The following is a 19,671-nucleotide window of genomic DNA, read 5'->3' on the forward strand; positions in this document are numbered from 1 at the left end:
AAAAGGGCTAGTCCCAGGAGGTCTCAATCCTTGGATCGATCCCACAAAAGTTTCCCAGATAAAGGCCATGATCCCCGTCGGGCCTCAGATGATTCATCAAATGTAAATCCTAAAAAGCTCTTAAATGGACAAGCTTTAAATCCTGAAAAACTGGACCCTAACAACCACTTCTGCATCACTGCTAAAAGTCCCAAATGCACCAAAGAGGATGAAGGTAATGGGGGGGGGGAGATTAATTTACAGTTAACTTTTTTAATCAAAGGTCTTTACATTAGTTGAGCCCAAAGGAATGAGAGGGCCTCAAGCAATATTGTTTGCCAGTAGTCACAGGCACAGAATTTTCTCAAACAATCTGCTATCATGGGTAAAATTAGAGGAATTGGATTTTATTCTTTTCTCCTCCCTCAGGTGACTGTAGAATATGTATTTATTGCTAGGATACTCAAGTTAATTCAGGAAATAGACAATGGATTTAGTCCTTAGTGTCTCCATATAATCACTCACGTCCTGTTTCCTGCCCTCAAGAGTTTTTGGAACCTTGGATGCCTAGGGCACAAATCCCTTAGCATCCAAGTCTGGCCAGTGACTTTATTCTAATATTGGGTGGAATTTACTTCTGAAGCAAAAGCTCTTTTTATAAGGCTTTCCTGCTTCTTGTTTGTTATGAAGAAAGGGCCATCGTGATCACTGAATATCAGAGATTCTTACCCTTTTTTATGTCTTGGACATATAAAGTGCATAGGATTGCAATTATATTTAAATACAGTTAGCAAAATATTTTTTTAAATAAGTTCATAGACTCCATCACGTTAAGAATCCCTGCAATATTCTTTTTAAAAAAATCCCCATAATTCCCCCCATGGACATATCAAGGTAATTTAACTCTTTCTAAATGGAAAATGATCACAGAAGAGCTCTGAGAAGAGAATTTCCAATTCTGCATGATTTTAATATCTGCCAGGCTAGTGATATTCTCCTGTGCCATTATCATTAAGTCAGTGGTAGAAAAGGATAACCGCTATAAATCAGGACTACATATACAAGCCTGTTAGAACCTGTTAAGAGGTAGCTTTGATAAATGAAATTATAGATTTGACTTACTTGCCTTGGGTGTGTAAGGGTTGACCTAAATGGTTGACTATGCCAATAAATCCATTACTTAAGGGTTTAATCCTTTTACCTCAGGCTGCTGTTACTCTTCAAGAAGTTTATTTACAATTGGTAGAACTACAGAACATTGGAGCTGGAAGGATGTCTGATCTCATTTAACCCAGACCTCTTATATTACACCTGAATAGACCCTGAATTCTGTAGAGATAAAGTGGCTTGCCTAGAACCTTAGAGCTAGTTAATGGCCTTTAATACTAGAATCTAGGTCTCCTGGACCCCAGTCCCCAGCTCTTTCAGTCAAACAACACATGCTGCAGTTTGACCAAGACAACTCTCTTGGGAATGGTTCCAGCCTCTTTCTGGTACCCAACATTCAAAATCAGCCCTAGGCAGTGCCATGATGTTGGATGCTTTCATGCTGTGTTTTTATTCTTCCATTAAAAAAAGGAAAAATAAATAGCTGAGTTATTCTGGTGCCCATAAGTTGGTTGAGGTAGACAACTTTTTAGTTACTTTTCCACTCAGGATGATCTAAGTAGGGCTGCTTAGACAGGCATGGCACTGTTCTTTTTTCAGCTTACTTTGACAAATCCCTGCTCTCATCAATGAGAGCACTTCCTCTACTGGTGCAGATCACAGCTCATCCCTAATTTCTCTTTTTGTTCAGTTATTTCCTATGTCTTCCTTTCTATCTAGTGGAACTTCTCATTAACCTGGAAGTCTTTCTTTTGGCCTTTGAGCTTTTCATTTACTAGAGTAGCCCTTGGGCCACCCCCCTCTTTGTTTCGCTTATGCATTTCTTTCGTGATGCCTTTTATGTCCCTTCTTGTTCGCAAATCATCTTGGGTAATATTCTACAATTTTTTTACACCCACCATACAAATATCTGTTGTCTTTTGAGTCATTTACAACATTAATCCTTAGTAGTATTTCATGGTGCATAACCATTTGGCATTGTTAGGGTATAGGGGTAGTGAATATAGGTCTTGAAAATAGGAAAGCCTAGGTTGAAGTCTCACCTTTAACACCTACTAGAGGTGTGATTTTGGCCAAGACACTTGACTTCTCATTACTCCCAGGCAATGTGGCTCAGTGAGTACAGGCCTGGAATTAGGAAGACTGTGTGGTCTTGAGGCTTGATTTAATGTTGTTTCCGAGGGAAACTAGGAAAACCTCAGGCAACTTCCTGGCTTCTTGTGCCATCTTGGCTCCACCCCCCCAGGAATTCTGATTTTCTTATTCCTTCTCTTCTTTAGTTCTGGGACTAGTTCATTGTCCCTTCCATTGCTGAAGATAAATGGAACTCATTGGGTAACTCAATGGCCGACAATCCAATTTCAGGTCAAAATTTGGCAACGTGCTTCCTGCATTCATTTGATTTTTCATGTATGTATTGCTAGACCAATTTCTGTAGAGGTTAAGGGGTTTGCTCAAGACCACACAGTCAGTAGTAATTAGGCTTGGATTAGAAACCAGCTCTCCATATTCCAAGGCCCATACCCTTTCCGCTTTATCATGCTGCCTCTCCAACTAGTCCACTCTTATAATTTGGGATATTCTACCATCAGTATTATATGAATCTCATTTATCCTGTAGTAGAAATAGAGAATGGCATCACAGAAAGAGCATTGGTCTTACAAAAACTGGTATGATTCCTGCCTTCGTCACTGACTCTTCATCCAAATTTGAGGGCAGCTAGGTGGCGCACTGGCCCTGGAGTCAGGAGGACCTGAGTTCAAATCTAGCCTCAGACACTTCACACTTACTAGCTGGGTGACCCTGGGCAAGTCACTTAACTCCGTTGCCTAGCAAAAAACAAACAAACAAACCAAATTTGAACCAGTACCATCACTCCACTGAACCTCAGTTTCCTCACCTGTAAAACAGGGACAAAGACAATATTTGCAATACCTACCTCACCGGGTTTTTTTTTTTAACCAAATGAAAAATTAATTTAAAGCACTTTACAAACTATAGTAATATATATGTATGTATAAATGTGTGTATGTATAAGTGTGTATATGTATAATGGATAGTGAGCAGGACTTGAAGTTAGAAAGCCCTGGGTGCAAGTCTCATCTCTAACTAGAGGTGTAATTTTGATCAAAATGCTTGACTACTCATTGCCCTCAGGCAATGTTTTAAGACTGTCAGTTGCCAAGAATGTAATAGTCTGCATTGGCAAAGGAAGTTCCTCACTGGGAACTCACTATGACCATGTGATTACAAGCTCAGTACAATAAAGAAAAAAAGTATCATCGGAAAATTATTATCATTATCATTATTATTATTGTGGTTATTATCTGTGATGACCAGTTGCACTGAGCTCTTAACCAATAATACCATTGTAAATTGCTTGCCCAGGGCTACATGTAAGTCTATGATGAAAGATAGGGTTTATTTTTGGATTTAGGCATTATACAGATATCCTTATTATTCATTTATATCTATACAAACTATTTCTTGAAATTATTCTTCAGATCTGCTGGTGATGTAAATCAGTAGATCCATTAGCCAACGCATTGAGTGTCACTAGAATGTTCAATGTATGGCAGGATATCTCAGCCATTTCATAAGCTTAATCAATTGACCAGTTCAGAGTTTGACCCATGCTGGCTTGGAATGGTTGTATTGGACAACACTATTATCACGAGAAAAGAACATGAAGCTCAAATGGCTCTTATAGTTGCCTCAACATTTCAAATATGCTGTAGCTCTATTAGAAAAGCTGTCAATTGCTTCATGTATATCATGATGCCAAGAGCACTTAATTAACTGAGTAATATACTTTTATCTGGGTCATCACATAACACAAATTTTTATCAGTAGTTGATGTTGGCAAGCCTATTTTGGTCATCCTGATTTTAAATTTGATGCTTTTCTTGTACCCATGGGAAATATTTAATACTTTTCCTAATGGGGCTCCAGACTATTCTAGCTCATCCTCACTTTCTTTATGTGAAGCAGTGTGGTATAGTGGAAAGCATGCTGACGATGAACTCAAAGCTCATTAATTCCAGATTCATAGCCCCATTTCAGCCACTCACCAGCTGTATGACCTTGGAACAGTCACTTGACCTCCGTAGTTCTCCTCATCTGTAAAATGGGGCTGATAGCTGAACAACCAAACTCACAGGTTGTGCTGGGAATCAAACACGGTAATGGAAACTATAATTGTTGTTCAGTTGTTTCAGTCATGTCCAACTCTTTGTGACCTCATTTGGGGTTTTCTTGGCAGAGGTACTGGAGTGAGTTGCCATTTCCTTCTCCAGCTCATTTTACAGATGAGGAAACTGAGGCAAACAGGGTTAAGTCACTTGCCCAAGGTCACATAGCTAGTAAGTGTCTGAGGCCAGGTTTAAACTCAGGAAGAGGAGTCTTCCTGACTCTAGGCCAAGCACTCTATCCACTGAGCCACCTAGCTGCCCCTAGTTTACATGTAAACTATAAAGTACTGTACAAATATAAGCTGCTATCATCATTTCCTCCATCAAAGTTGTACTCTGATGGTTTATCATGGTGTGGCAGTACTACTGGAGCTCAAGGACTAGGCTAGCAGAGGGCTCTTACCTTCCAAAAATCCTTCCAAGCTAGAATATAGGCCCAAGAATGGCATATATATATATATATATATATATATATATATATATATATATATATATATATATATATATATATATATATGTGTGTGTGTGTGTGTGTGTACAGATACATATATGTACATGTATATATACATATATGTAAAATCTGATACTGGTCTAACCAGATTCAGAGAGACTTATTGACAGAAATTTGACCACTGGTGAGAACAATTTCAGCCATAGCTGAAACCCATGAGATTTGACCACCAGAGTTCTGACTACCAGTGAGGAAAATTTCAGCCTCAGCCATATAGCAACTCATAAAACCTATGGGGTGGGGGAGAGGAGAAGAATGTGTGTGTGTGTGTGTTCTGGAAGGAGGTTGATAATTATAGTGTTGCAAAAAGAAGAAAGTGTACCAATATTCACATAGTTGTGGATCCTAAATGCATTGTTTGTAGACTACAGATAAATAACACATCTCTGTTCCCCTTTCCTCCATTTCTAATCTGAAATACGTAATATTGTGTCCTTTGGATGCTGAATTAGAAGATGTCCCTTTCCTCATAACTTTCCATTTGCAGCATGCAGTTAGACAGGCCAGTAAAGTGATCCCTGATGCTGGATTTCCTCGTTGCATCCAGGTAATAGAATATGTTTGAAAAAATGTGACTTTCTAAAAAACTCAGATCCTAATATGCAAGCCATATCATGCTTAGGGGCATAGGCTGTTATCTGATGGAGTTTTATGGTCAGATGTTATCCCAGAGGTGTGGTTCTAGAGGACCAGGTCAAGAATGTTGTTCAGCCCCTAATTTCATTAATGCTACTAAGTCATGCTCAGATCCGATTCATTTATTCAGAAAACAAGGATCAGGTGACTTGTATATGCAAGGCATAATTGGACTCTGGCTCTGGTTGCTTGCTTTAGATGATGTTGTCATTCCCAACGTTCACATCAGTGCTTTCTTAAGAGAAGAAGCCTTGTTCCAATCTGCCACTATCTATCCCTGTAATTACCATCATCTTTCCATTGCTATGAAAACATAAATCCATTAGCACAGTGCCTGGACCCTGGTAGATGCTTAAGAAATGCTTGTTGACTGGCCAAATTAAGGCATGTTTGGATTGCTAAAAATAAAAAAAGTTGTTTTAAAAATCTTGTTGTGGGGCAGCTAGGTGGTGCAGTAGGTAGAGCTCTGGTGTTGGAGTCAGGAGGACCTGAGTTCAAATCCAGCCTCAGACACATGACACTTACTAGCTGTGTGACCCTAGGCAAGTCACTTAACCCCAATTGCCTCACCAAAAAAAAAGAAAAAATCTTGTTGTTTATAAAAGACCCAGTTTCAAATCCTACCACTGATTCTTAGTTCCCATGTGACCTTCACCAAATCATTTCACTTCCCTGGGCCTCAATTTCCTTGTCTTTAAAATGAAGGGGCAGGCCAGCCCAGAGGGGCTTTGAGCCCCCACCACCACCCTTAGCTCTAGGTCTGTGATCCTGTGCTTCCAGGTGTCACTAAAAAATAGGGGAGCTGGTTCTGTAACAAACATATCAGTGGTAGGATTTGAAACTGGGTCTTTTATAAACAACAAGATTTTTTTTTTTGGTGAGGCAATTGGGGTTAAGTGACTTGCCTAGGGTTACAAAGCTAGTAAGTTCTAAGTTTTTGAGGCTGGATTTGAACTCAGGTCCTCCTGACTCCAACACCAGAACTCTACCTACTGCACCACCTAGCTGCCCCACAACAAGATTTTTAAAACAACTTTTTTTATTTTTAGCAATCCAAACATGCCTTAATTTGGCCAGTCAACAAGTATTTCTTAAGCATCTACCAGGGTCCAGGCACTGTGCTAATGGATTTATGTTTTCATAGCAATGGAAAGATGATGGTGATTACAGGGATAGATAGTGGCAGATTAGAACAAGGCTTCTTCTCTTAAGAAAGCACTGATGTGAACGTTGGGAATGATACTTTGCTTCTCAATATATTAATAATAAGGGGCAGCTAGGTGGTGCAGTAGATAGAGCTCTGGCCTTGGAGTCAGGAGAATCTGAGTTCAAATCCAGTCTCAGACACATGACACTAGCTGTGTGACCCTGGGAAAGTCACTTAACCCCGATTACCTCACCAAAAAGCAGTATATATAAAAAAGCTTTTTACATACCTTGTCTCATTTGAATCTCACAACAACCCTATGAGGTATAACAGTGCAACTTATCCCCCTTTTACAGATAAAGCATTTGATATTCAGGGAGTTTAAGTGACTGTCACAATCCCACAGTAAGTTTCAGAGAGGGGATTTGAACCCTGGTATTCCTGCTTCTAGTCTAGTGCTCTATCCATTATGCCATACTTACCTTTAGCTCTTTTATAACTATCAGATCATGCAGTCAATTCATTGAACTTATAGTCTACTAAAAACCCTGGATCTTCCATCAGAGCCGTTGCCTAGTCATAGGTCCCACCCACCCACTCATGTTGTGCTTGTGAAGATGATTTTTTGAATCCACTTGTTGTATTTGGTATTCATCCCTGTTAAATTTTCTTTTATTTCATCATGCCCGTAGCTCTAGCCCATCAAGTTCTTTTGAGGATCCTAATTCTGTTATCTAACATATCAACTATCCCTTCTAGCTTTGGGTCAGCTGGAAGTTTGGTGACCATTGATTGGACAAATGTGATAATGCATGTGAAAGTATTTTAAAAACCACTACCTAAATGAAAGGTATTGTGGATCAAGCTGGGCAATGATACCATTGTTAGTCAAAAACGAGGAGTGCCTAGACAGAAATGAGATTTTCTTGTATGGCTCAAACTGGCTTTAAACATAATTGCAAAGGAATCTTACTTAGCATGTAAGTATGCTGCAAATGATGTGTGTCTGGTTAAATTCCCTCTTCAACAGAATGTTAGCATAATTTGAAGTGAAAACTGATTTGAAGCATTGTAATGCATTAATGGGCATTAAACAGATCCAGGTACACCTGAAGATATTAGAGAAATCCTAAAGTGCTTTCAAGCTTATAATTGACTACTGTTGAAATCCTGGATATATTTTTTTGTTTTTTAGTTGCAGAATGATCATCAAAAAAAACCAAACAACCTTTCCATATGTATGTGAGTACCAAGTACAGATGTAATGTAAGATTCACACCTCATCCTTTTCTCTTCATACCAGTCAACTCACTTGTGATGAATTGCTTCCCCAAGAAGCTCAGTAAATTCACAATTCTCATGAGAGAAATAAGCAATTGAATGAAATTTATATTCACAAGTCAATTTGATTATGTGTGAGAAGGTGTATCTGTTCAGGTTGTCAACACCAGGTCATGTCTGTTTGCCAAGCAGGACGGGTCAAGACCTGGAGTCTAGATTTGTAGATTTGTACCTACAGAGTCAAAGCCAGGGGTCAGTCAGCAGCGGAGAAGGGCCAGGTACTGAGAGCGGATATGTCCAGCGTCCAAGGATACCAGCAGAGGAAGGGAAGAGAGACAGCAAGCAGAGTTTGAGAAACCAGGCCAAGGGCAATGTCACGAGCTCAAAAACCAAACTAGTGGGCAAACAGGGAACCCAAGTCTGATCTAGGCAGCAGGCAGATTTAGGACAGGCAGAAAGAAGTAGACAAGCAGATGTCCCATGTAAACTAGGAAACCCTCAGTGATGTTGTAAGTGATCCAAAGGCAGTGTTTAGCCTTGTACTGATATTCCCTGATAGGCATGGGTGGATAAAACAGTAAGAGCAGGTATGCACAGGAACCTAGGGGAGGCAGAAACCCAGATGGTCAGAGCAGCTATCCCAGCCAAACAAAACTGCTTAAAGCAGAGAGGCTGATGGCCATGGGGAACTGTTTTGGGGTTTTTTTTTTTGGTCCTTCTTTTGGAGTTGATTGTTATCAACTATGGGGTCATCCATAAAGAGCCTAAACTGAGGCCGGAGGAATACCTGTACTCTCCTGCTGTGGGCATGGACTGACTCAAGAAGGTCCCACAAAAACACAAAATCTCAACGATTTCTCCTGGAACCCTACTGTACGGCAAGAGACAAGGTCAGAAAAGTCCAGACTGAAAACAGTCTGTGGTTCTCAGGAGTGCTTCTCGGGCAAACACAGGGAGGGCCTCACAGCTGGTTTCCTGGGTTGAAAAGCTTTGTTTTCAATCAAGTTGAGTCAGTGTTCATTTGTGGTCTGACTCAGAGACAGCTTTTGAGCTCTTTTGATCCTTAAACCAATAATGCGTTGCTTTGTTTTTGTGTGGTATGAAGAATGCTGTGTGTTTGCTGTCCTCTTGGCACTTTCACGAAAACAAGAGGTCATGAGACTATCCCAGGGAGTCTCTTTTTTATTACTGTAAATAAGGCATTAATTGATGGCTCCGGCCCCTGGCACTGTCTCTCAGAGCCACAATTGTTGATTTCTTCATGTTAAAGGACTATGAACATGAAAAGCCTTACCTGAGTTCCCATGGGCACCAGTCACGGGACAGAGGTGAGCACCATCAATCTAAAACTGGATTGCAGCTCCTGTTTTCTGCGATGCCAGCCAATCATCCAGCCCTTACCCCATCTATACCATCATTGTCAGGGTCTGGGAGGAAGCAGGACTGAACAAAGCAGAGAGGACAGGGCTAGGCATTGGTCTAGCCAAAAGAATTTGGCAGACAGTATAGGTGTAAAAGTCATGGTTTCAGGGCCGGAAAATCAATTAGCAAAGGGAAGGGTACTGAAACCTAGGAAATGGAGCCAAGTCCCAGGTCTAGGGAAACCATATCAGTAAAAAAGAGCAGCACATCCTAAAGTCAACATGTCCAAAGAAAACTCATTTTCTTACACACACACTCCCACTCAACTCCCACTATTATGGAACCACCATCCATTAACTCCAGTTTGCAATCTTGGAGTCATCCTCAACTCTTCACTCTCCTCGTTTCACATAGCCATTTGCCAAACCTTATCAAGCCTACCTCCACAACATGTCTGGCATCTGCTCTCCTCTCACCTGGCTACCTCCCACCTCAATCAAGTCTCTCACCACCTCTCACCTGAGTGATTGGAAGAGCCTCCTAACTGGTCTCTATGCCTGAAATCTCTCCTTTCTCCAGCCAAACCTTCACACAGCTGCCAAGGTGATATTCCTGTATCTGATGAAACCATAAAACCTTGAAATATTGAAATCAAATGTTTTCATTCTAGACTTGATCTTTTGTTCAACAGATAATGGATGCCACTGGCCATTCCAGAGGGAATGATTTCTAGCAGGCAGGTGTAGTGCCCCTCTCATCCAGTTAGCTGCCAAACTTTATCAAGTCTACCTCCCCAATATTTCCTGTATCCTTCCCCTTCTCCCTCCTGACTACCCCCCTAGTTCAGGCCATTATCACTTCTCATCTACACTATTACAATGTCCCCCTACTTGGACCCTTTGCATCCACCATTCTAGACTCATCTCCAGTCCATCCTACACACAGCTGCCAGATTGATATTCCCAAAGCCTAAATCTGAATATATATATCACTACCTTGTTTAGGAACCTCCAGTGGTCGACTCCAGCATCTAAGATCAAATACAAACTCCTTTATTGGCTTTTTAAGCTCTTGACAGACCAGCTCCAGGCTCTCTTTTCTCTCCAGATATACTCTTATAGCCTAAGCAGACTAACCCATTTGTTGTTTCTTTATGTGACCTCTCACCTTCCATCTCTCATCTCCCATCTCCTTTGCACAGAGCATCCCTTATTCCTGGAATGCCCTCACTCCTTCCCTTCACTTCATAGACTCCCTAGCCTCCTTCAAAGCTAAACTCAAGTGCTACCTGCAACAAGATTTCCCCATTGCTAGTGCCCTCTCCCTTAAAATTACTTTGTATATAATTTGCGTTTGATTTTCTATGCATCTATTATTCCCTTCCCCCATTAGAATATAAATTCCTGAAGGGAAGGGACAGTTTGTTTTTCTTCACTTTGTATCCCAAGAAACTTGAATAGCTCCTAACACATGGTAGGCATTTAATAAATGCTATTTGAATGTTGAATGAATTGTGAATTCATGAATCCATGGTAAAGGCCATGGTTCTATTAAACTCTTGAGTTTAAATCCTCAAAATAAATTCTGTGTTTCAATCATCAGTTATAATGAGAATCATGCAAAAGCTGGAGTTTTGATATTATAAGCCAGATTTTCCTCATTGTAGAAGTTCTTTATAGTAGATAGTAGTGGACTGGATCATATGGCCATAGCTCTGGAGCTGCAAAGGACCTCAGAAGCCATGTAGGCCAAACCCTCATTTTATGGATAACCTTTTCTCAATCTTTTTTGTCCTTGACCTCTCTGCAGCCTCTGACGTTATTGTTCACCCTGTCATCCGTGATATTCTCTTCTCTCTAGGTTTTCAGGACACCACTCTCTCCTGGTTCTCCTCCTCCTCCCTATCTCACTACTCCTTCTTAGCTTTCTTTGCTGGATCCTCCTCCAGATTATGCCCTGTAACCATAGGTGTCCCTCAGGGCTCTGTCCTAAGCCTTCTTTTTGTCTCCCTCTATGCCACTTCATTGGTGATCTCATCAGGTCCCTTGGAATTATTTCCATGTCTATCCTGATGATTGTCAGATCTACCTACCCTGTCCTAACCTCTCTTCTGACCTCTACTCTCCCATCTCCAACTGCCTTCCAAACATCTTAAGCTAAATATCCAGTAGACATCTTAAACTCAACATGTCCAAAATCAAACTCATCTTTCCTCCTAAGCACCTTCCCCACCGTCTTCCCGATTACTTCAGGGGGCAACACCATCCTCCTATCAGGCTCTCTCACCTGGGAGTCATCCTGGATTCATCACTATCTCTCACCCGCCATATACAAGCTTTTGCCAAGACGTATAGATTTCACTTTTGAAATAGCTGTCAAATATGCCCCATTCTCTCCTCTAACGCTCCCACCATTCTAGTACAGGACCTCATCACCTTATGCCTGGATTACTGCAATACCCTGTTTGTGGGTCTGCCTGCCTCAAGTCTCTCCCATTCCACCAGTGATGCAGATAGCATTCAACACTTTCAGTCTTAGAGAGGTGCTTGGGGTACTGAGAGGTCATGTAACTTGCCCGAGGATCGTGTGATTAGTGTGCGTCAGAAAAAGGATTTGAATCTAGATCTTCCTGACTTCAAGGTGGGCCTTTTAACCACTCAGACATTTTTAAAAATATATAATATTCCATCATATCATCTTACTCTGCCTTATTTAGTTATTCTTTAACTACTGGAAATATAACAGACCTGCTTTTTCTATAACAATGGCAGTCGATGTTGCGTAGTGGACAGAGAGCTGGCCTTGGAGTCAGGAGGTCTTGGGTGGGGGGGTCGAGCCTCACCTTTTATACAAACTGGCTGTGTGACCAAGAATATGAATGAGGGAGTTAGGAAGAAAGCTAAAGCACTGAAACAATTAGACTGGCGTGAAAAGCAACACAGAATAAATCCTTTTTTGTTTTATGTGTTGTTTCTTTTTTTTCCTTTTTTCCTTTTTAGGCAATTGGGGTTAAGTGACTTGCCCAGGGAATATTTGTTGTTTCTTTTCTGAAGATTGAAGACCTAGGGCTAGAAGGAACCTATAGGAATAGTTTGGGAGGCAGAGGATCTGGGTTTGAATCCTACCTCTGACTTTTAATAACTATGTGACCTTGGGCAAGTCACATAAACCTCTTTGACCTCCACTGGAAGGAGTTTTCACTTCAGGATTGCATGAAATCACAGATATAAAGCAAATATATAGATATAGACAGATAGATGGATGTCTATATCTATATCTAGGTATATGCACAGATACATAAATATATATACACACACATATATATATACAGATAAATACACACACATATATGTATATATATAATCCTATATAACATATCTGATTATATTACCATATCTGATTCTTCAATCACTGGAAATATAACAAAGCTACTATTTCAAGATGATAAAGTGGGTTCTTAAAAGTATTAAAGACACAGTGGATAGAGCTCCAGCCCTGGAGTCAGGAAGACCTGAGTTCAAATCCAGCCTCAAATGCTAGTTACTTACTAGTGGTATCACCCTGGGCAAGTCACTTAACCCCAATTGCCTCACCAAAAAAAGCAAAAAAAAAAAGTATTAAAGACAAGTCTTAAGCAGTAGCTTACTTAGCAATCTAAAATATAATTTAGTCCAACCCTGCTATTATCCTCAGACTTTGATGAGAATTTTCCTTTTTAGGGCAGCTAGGTAGCACAGTGGATAAAGCACCGGCCCTGAAGGCAGGAGGACCTGAGTTCAAATCTGGCCTCAGACCAAACACTTGACACTTACTAGCTGTGTGACCCTAGGCAAGTCACTTGACCCCAATTGCCTAACAACAAACAAACAAACAAACAAGAATTTTCCTTTTTAATTCACCCTTATCTAGGCACAAATCCCACCTGGACCTTGTCAGTCTCCTGGGGTTTCACTTGGCTACTTCCTTCTGTTGTCTAAAAGTTATGCGATTACAGGAGATAGAGTCAGTCTGTTTTAGGCTCTTTGCTGTTGTTTGTTCATGTCCAACTCTTCATGAGCCCATGGAACTTATCGTCCATGGGCTTTCTGTAGTTGTCTGTCATTTCCTTCTATAGTTGATTAAGGCAAATAGAGGTCAATTGACTTGCCCAAGGTTATATGGCTAGTGGTGTCTGAGGCTGGACTTGAACTCAGGTCTTCTTGACTCTAGGTCTAGTGCTGTATCCATTGAGCCACCTAGCTGCCTCTTTTAGGCTATTAGGTCCAATTAAAGATATCCCTTGGCATGGCAGAAGCAAAAAGGAGCCACACAATAAAAATATAAATTCCCTCAAAACAGATCCTCTCCAATCAGAAGAAAGCAGTTTCCATTTTACTTTTGAAGAGTTTAACATCCCCTCTTCTGCTATTTGTTTTTTACCTGGAGCTAGCAACAACAGCAATAACTCATTTAAGAGTTTGAAAAGCATCCAAATGTCCAAATGAGATAATATTTGGAAGGGCTTAGCAAAGTGCCTGACACATACTAGGTACTTAACACATGCTTGTTCCCTTCCCTTTCCCCACTTTCCTTACAATAACCCTTTGGGGAAGATACTACCAATATTTACAGATCATAACTCCTCTACTGCATCTATTCCAAGTCCATTATTTTGCAGATGAAGAAACTGAAACTCAGAAAAGTTAAATGACTTGTCCAAGGTCATCTTGGTAGTAAGTGGATTTAAACTCAGACCTTCTGATTATAGATTCATTATTCTTTCCATTGTACTGCACTGCCCTTCTTCTCACATTTCCCATAATTCCTCACATTCATCATTTCTTATGGAAAAATAATACACTATTCATTCATATACCACAATTTTTTGTTCAACCATTGTCTGATGGATGGGTACTCACTCTGTTTCTATTTTTTTGATACAATAAAAAAGTTCTGGTATGGATATTTTAGTATAAATAGGATCTCTTTCTGTCATTGACTTCCTTGGGGCATACATAGTCCATATGCTATATTCCAAAAGAAAAAACAGTTAACTTTTGAGGGTTCCCCGTCTCTATTAGTTTAGAGCTATAATTTAGAGATGGTGCAGTGGATAGAGTGGCAGGCCTGGAGTCAGGAAGACTTGAGTTCAAATCCAGCCTCAGATATTTACTAGGTATGTGACCCTGGACAAGCCACGTAAGCCTGTTTGCCTCAGTCTCCTCATCTGTAAAATAAGCTGGAGAAGAAAATGGAAAACCGCTCTAGAATCTTTGCCAAGAAAACCTCAAATGGAGTCATGAAGAGTCAGACGGGACTGAAAGGACAGAACAACAACACATTATCTTACTAATCCATTCTGGGAATCTACTATTTACTTATCTCTGACCCAAAGACCTCAATTACCTCAGGCAGGGTAAGGCTGATACATGCATGAATCACTGAAGTCAGAATGCCATTTTCTGGTATCTTGCAGTCTACTTAACATTAACCATTAACTTATGTATATAAGTAAATAACATTGTTCCTGGGAGTGTTAATTAAGTCTTCATGAACTTTTTCACCCCCTGAGTTAGGGACCTTTTGATAAGTCAGTCTACTATTTCTAAAATGTCTTACCCGTGTGATGCAATAGTTGTACAGAACATTGTCTATTAACAAGCGTCTGCCCCCACGCTGAAAGTCTGCTTGCCCAGCATTTAGTCCTGCCAATGTGTGCTTTCTGAGGGGCCAAACCAAAAAGTGATCACACAAAGAGATGGGAGTTAGATGAGGAAAGGCCCAAATGAGGATTAACTATTTTCCTTCTACTTTAATTTCTTTATGAATGAAAAAGTATGTGAGCAATATATTCGCTCACCCATAATCCAAGTCTGAAATAACTCAGAGGCCAAGGATAACTTTTAACAAAAGCAGAAAATCCAACCTACAGCTACTAAATGAAGCTTACTGCTACCATGTAGCACCTCCTCTCAAGGATGCTGGTGATGGGAGGCAGGCTCTTGAGCTAAGCTCTATTGCATGTTGGGATGGTTAACTTTGATCTTCGTCACTCCTTGGTGGAGATCAGTTCCCTACTAGAGTTGGCTCTAGTTAAAAAGTGTTATAGTCACAAGAACTATAGAATGCAGAGATAGTAGGATTTCACAGATTGTAGAGTCTAATTCCCTCATTATACAGATGAGGGAAATGCAGGTGGATAGTAGCAGAGTTTGCCTTTAGTTGGGTTCTTTCATTCCTCTTTCTACTACTGCAACCTGCATCATTCTTCATGTAATGATTTATTTCTCTCCTTGGATCATTGGTAACTCAATTAAGCCAGTAATTTATAAAAATTATTTTCTCTTGCCATGGCACTTCAGAAAAGGAAAAATAAAGGAAAATTGCACCAAATAGGCACTTAGCAAATTTTGTTGAATTGTGGTAGACTGGGAAAAGAGCTTTGGCTCTAGAATCAGAAATTGTTGTTGTTCAATTGTTTTTCAAGTCATATCTGACTTTTTGTGACCCCGTTTGGGGTTTTCTTGGCAGAGATACAGGAGTGGTTTGCCATTTCCTTTTCCAGCTTGTTTTGTAGATGAGGAAACTGAGACAAAAAGGGTTAAGTCAGAAGACTAGGGTTCAAATCCAGCCTTTGAGTACTTATTAGTGGTGTGACCTTTGACAAGTCTTTTAACCTCCCTGGGCTTCACTGTCCACATCTGTAAGAAGAGGAGAGGTGGACTAGATGGCCTTTGAGATCAATTCTATCTCTAGGTCTATGATTCTATAATAACAAAGTCTTTATACAATTTTCTCTATTACATGGGATATTGTGTGTCATTGTTTGGACATAGTTCCATTTCTAGCTAATTTATTCTAATTTTATATAAAAATATGCACATATATTTAATATATTTCCTGATATTTTATCCTAATTTTATATAAATATATGTACATATATACATATTTGTATTTAATATATTTCTTGATATGTTACTTTTCTCTCTCTTCCTACCACCATCACCCTAAGTGATTTATTGCCTAGATCTTTCCAACTCCAGTTTCAGGTTCACTATTCTCCTCCTCCCAACCCCCAATTAATACTATACATTTCCAGACTAATCTTTCTGCACAGATCTGATAATGTCCCTTCTCTATGCAAAACCCTTTAACTGCTTATTGAAGAATGTCCTTTTCTTCATCCTGGAATTCAAGGGCTTCTACAATCTAGCACAAGCATTATCTTACATACCTCCTTCCAACCCCACTTTCTGTCCTTTCAGATTCTACTATCCATTGTGCCTCAAATACGCCCTGTATTTCCCCAGCTCTCAGGCTTCACACATGAATTTACCTATGTCTGTCCCCACCATGTATATCTCTATCTGTTGAAATTCTACCCATCCTTCCCTAACCAAGTCAAAGGCCATCTTCTGCATATGGTATTCAATGATCTTTCCAATCAGACCTTACTTAGGCTATACAAAGCATAAAAGGTCAAAAATGAAATCCTCTCCCAAGGACGTTTATACTCTACTTGGAAAGTTGGCACATGTATAGATAAGCATAACACAAGTTAGAGAATGAAGAGGGGCAAGGGAGAGATCAAATGGTCCTAGGAAAAGTTGTGGAAATATGTGTTTGCTTATTGGTTGAATGTGTTATGCACTTGCTATGTTCATTGTATTACATATATTTGTTTAAAGATTTTATCTCCCTTACAAAATTCTAAGTAATTTGAGAGGAGGGACCATGTCTTAATTCATCCTTGTATCTCTGCCAGCATCTAGGAGAGTGTTCCACGCTTACAATTTATTGAATTTAAATAAAATTTTAATTTAAGAAAACATTAGCTCAAATGTGATAATTTGTAAACTGTAAAGTGCTATATGTTTATAAATGTCAGTTATATAAAAACCTGAAAATAGATTAGAGGGTGATTATTCATATTAAAAAAGAGTCTTTACTTTGCAAAATGTTTTACTGCAGGGTTTGTTTTTTTAAGCAATGCATTTCCTGGTACACTTAAAATAGCCTATGCTTTTAAATTTTTATTTATGCCCAACTTTTTTAGGAACATCTAATTAAGCAAGCTTGATTTGGGCCAGACAGTCATAATGAACAACAAAAAATACATTAATTAAGCATTTACTATGTGCTAAGCAGTGGGGATACAAACATATAAAACAAGACAGCAATCTCTGCCCTCAATGAGTTATGTTCTTTTTTTTGTTTTGTGTTTTTTCATTTGTTTAGGTTGGGCAATGGGGGTTAGGTGACTTGCCCAGGGTCACACAGCTAGTAAGTATTATGTGTCTGAGGCCAGATTTGAACTCAGGTCCTCCTGAATCTAGGGCCAGTGCTCAATCCACTACACCACCTAGCCACCCCAATGAGCTTATGTTCTAATAGGGGAAGACAGCAGGTTCAGGAGAGTGGTTGCAAAGTAAGTATTTTGGTCTAGGAAATGAGATACTGAGTTGAGTCACAGGACAATTGACTGCCAATAGAATTGATTTGATGACTGTTCCCAGAAGTAGAAGAGGAATCAGGGCAGGCAGCTGCAGTGACATGGCATAGCACAGTGGGTCAGGGTCAGGACAGGTAGCATGAATTCTCACTAGTGAGGGATAGAATCTGGACCTGCCCTATGAGAGGTGGTACGTGGAGTGCAGCAGCATGGGTGAAGCTGGCCAGAGAGCCATCTGTAAATCTCTATTTTCTTAAACATGTTTTTTGAACCTGTACCCATTATAAATGTCTGTAAGCAGAAAGAAAAAACTTCCCTTTCAACCACCTCTCTCTCATTTGGCCAGATGTTCTTCAGAGTACAAATATAAGAGATGCAAACGACCGCTTCCAAAGCCATGAGTCCAACACATTTTCAAACGTTTCCCCGAATCGCTGCCCTGTGAGAGTGAACCGTTGTCTACAAACACAGCAGACTTCTATCACAAGCTGCCCAACCAGTTACTTGAAATCAACCAAGAATTACTTCAGTCAGGAATCATTTCCATCCCTGGTAAGTTCCATCCAAATCCCTATCCCTACAAGGACCTTCTAAAGCATGCCAGTCTCTTCAGTTTAAGCCAAGCCACATACATTAGATGTTATCAAAACTATTTTACAAACACTTGTATTTATGTTCCGACTGATTAGTTCCCTGCTGTTGTTGCTCACTACATCTCATGCAAAGCCAAGAACAGTATCCAGGCCAGAATAACACTGTGTCTCTCCATTTCCTTGTCATCTGGTATACAGGTTTCTCAAAGGTGGCTCTTTGTTTTTGCAGGGACCAGAGACCGTAATGGGAGGGCAGTGGTACAGGTGTGCACCAGAAGTGCTTTCTGGTCAAAGGAGCAGTCCTCAAGCAGTGAGCTCACCCGCCTTTTGATGTACCTCTATGGCATCCCCAGGTCAGGCCTCACTTCAGAGCCAGTTTACTTTTCTGCTTTTAGATTAAGTTGTGATGGCACAGTCTGAGAAAGCTTTTTGTTTATTTATGGAGTTTTCCTTCCTTTCCAGGCATAATAAAATGCAAATTTCATTCAAAATCATCAGTAATTGGGTTAATTCAACCTTTTAGTCTTGTCTTCTGATAAAGTCCATGTAATTCCCTGGTTTAAAGACAGAGATGCTGCAGTACACTCGTGTGTCTAGATACATTTGGACCAGGCACAACAGAAAAGGAAGTTACTGTTGGTATTCAAGGCCTTCCATAATCTAGCCTCAACCTTATTTCCTGTTACCTTCTGGCACAAACTAGCTGGGGAAACAAAACTAACACATGAAGCAGTTTAACATGGAATTGGGGAAAAATAAAATATGTTGAATTTCTAGAAAGAATCTGGTCAAATAAATATACTTCTTCTTAAAAGAAGAAAAGAATCATCATCACCATCATCATCCTAGGCAATAATAAGCCAAACATGACATACTCATTCCTGCCATCAGAGATTTGCTCAATTTTCTTCTCTCACTTCCCCCTCTTTTATCTTTCTAAATTCTTCCCATCCTTCAAGGTTCTGCTGCCATGTCACCTCTTCTTAGAAGCCTGCCTTGACTACTCCTGTTCTCCATGATCTCTTTTATCTTAACTCTTAATGTGTTTACTACCACATGATTTTAAATTGATTTTTTAATATGAACTTAGACCTTAACAAACATAAGTATTTCCAAATACAAAGAAAGATACGAATGTTGTTTATAAATCTGTGAATGCACGCATCCTTCTTTCCCATTTCATGTATTAGTTTTGCCTCCCCAACTAGTTTATAAGTTCCTTAAAACAAGGACTTATACCTCATACTTCTGTGTATCTCACAGTGCCCCTGGCACAGTGCCAAGCAGCTAGCTGGTGCTGAATCAGTAATTATTTCCCAATTGAGACAATGGAGCCATCCAAGCATGAGAGAGAGATACTAGAGAGGCCAATTGTTGTGGGAAGCAGTATTAATGTGTGCCTGACCCATTTAATACCTTGTCAATCTTTTTAA

The 19,671-nt window shown here is 39.9% G+C and overlaps 1 protein-coding gene across 1 annotated transcript in view; it reads left to right on the forward strand.

The window, feature by feature from the left end:
* The window catches only part of PLEKHG4B (pleckstrin homology and RhoGEF domain containing G4B), a 190,138-nt gene that overhangs the window by 88,623 nt on the left and 81,844 nt on the right, over window positions 1-19,671 (forward strand). Inside the window, 4 exon segments of the mRNA XM_020985684.2 lie at window positions 2-214; window positions 17,992-18,066; window positions 18,069-18,197; window positions 18,468-18,591. Of these exon segments, the coding sequence (XP_020841343.1) occupies window positions 2-214; window positions 17,992-18,066; window positions 18,069-18,197; window positions 18,468-18,591 (541 nt within the window).

Source organism: Phascolarctos cinereus, unplaced genomic scaffold, assembly GCF_003287225.1.
Source record: "Phascolarctos cinereus isolate Bilbo 61053 unplaced genomic scaffold, phaCin_HiC Scaffold_4;HRSCAF=312, whole genome shotgun sequence".
Classification (NCBI taxonomy): Eukaryota; Metazoa; Chordata; class Mammalia; order Diprotodontia; family Phascolarctidae; genus Phascolarctos; species Phascolarctos cinereus.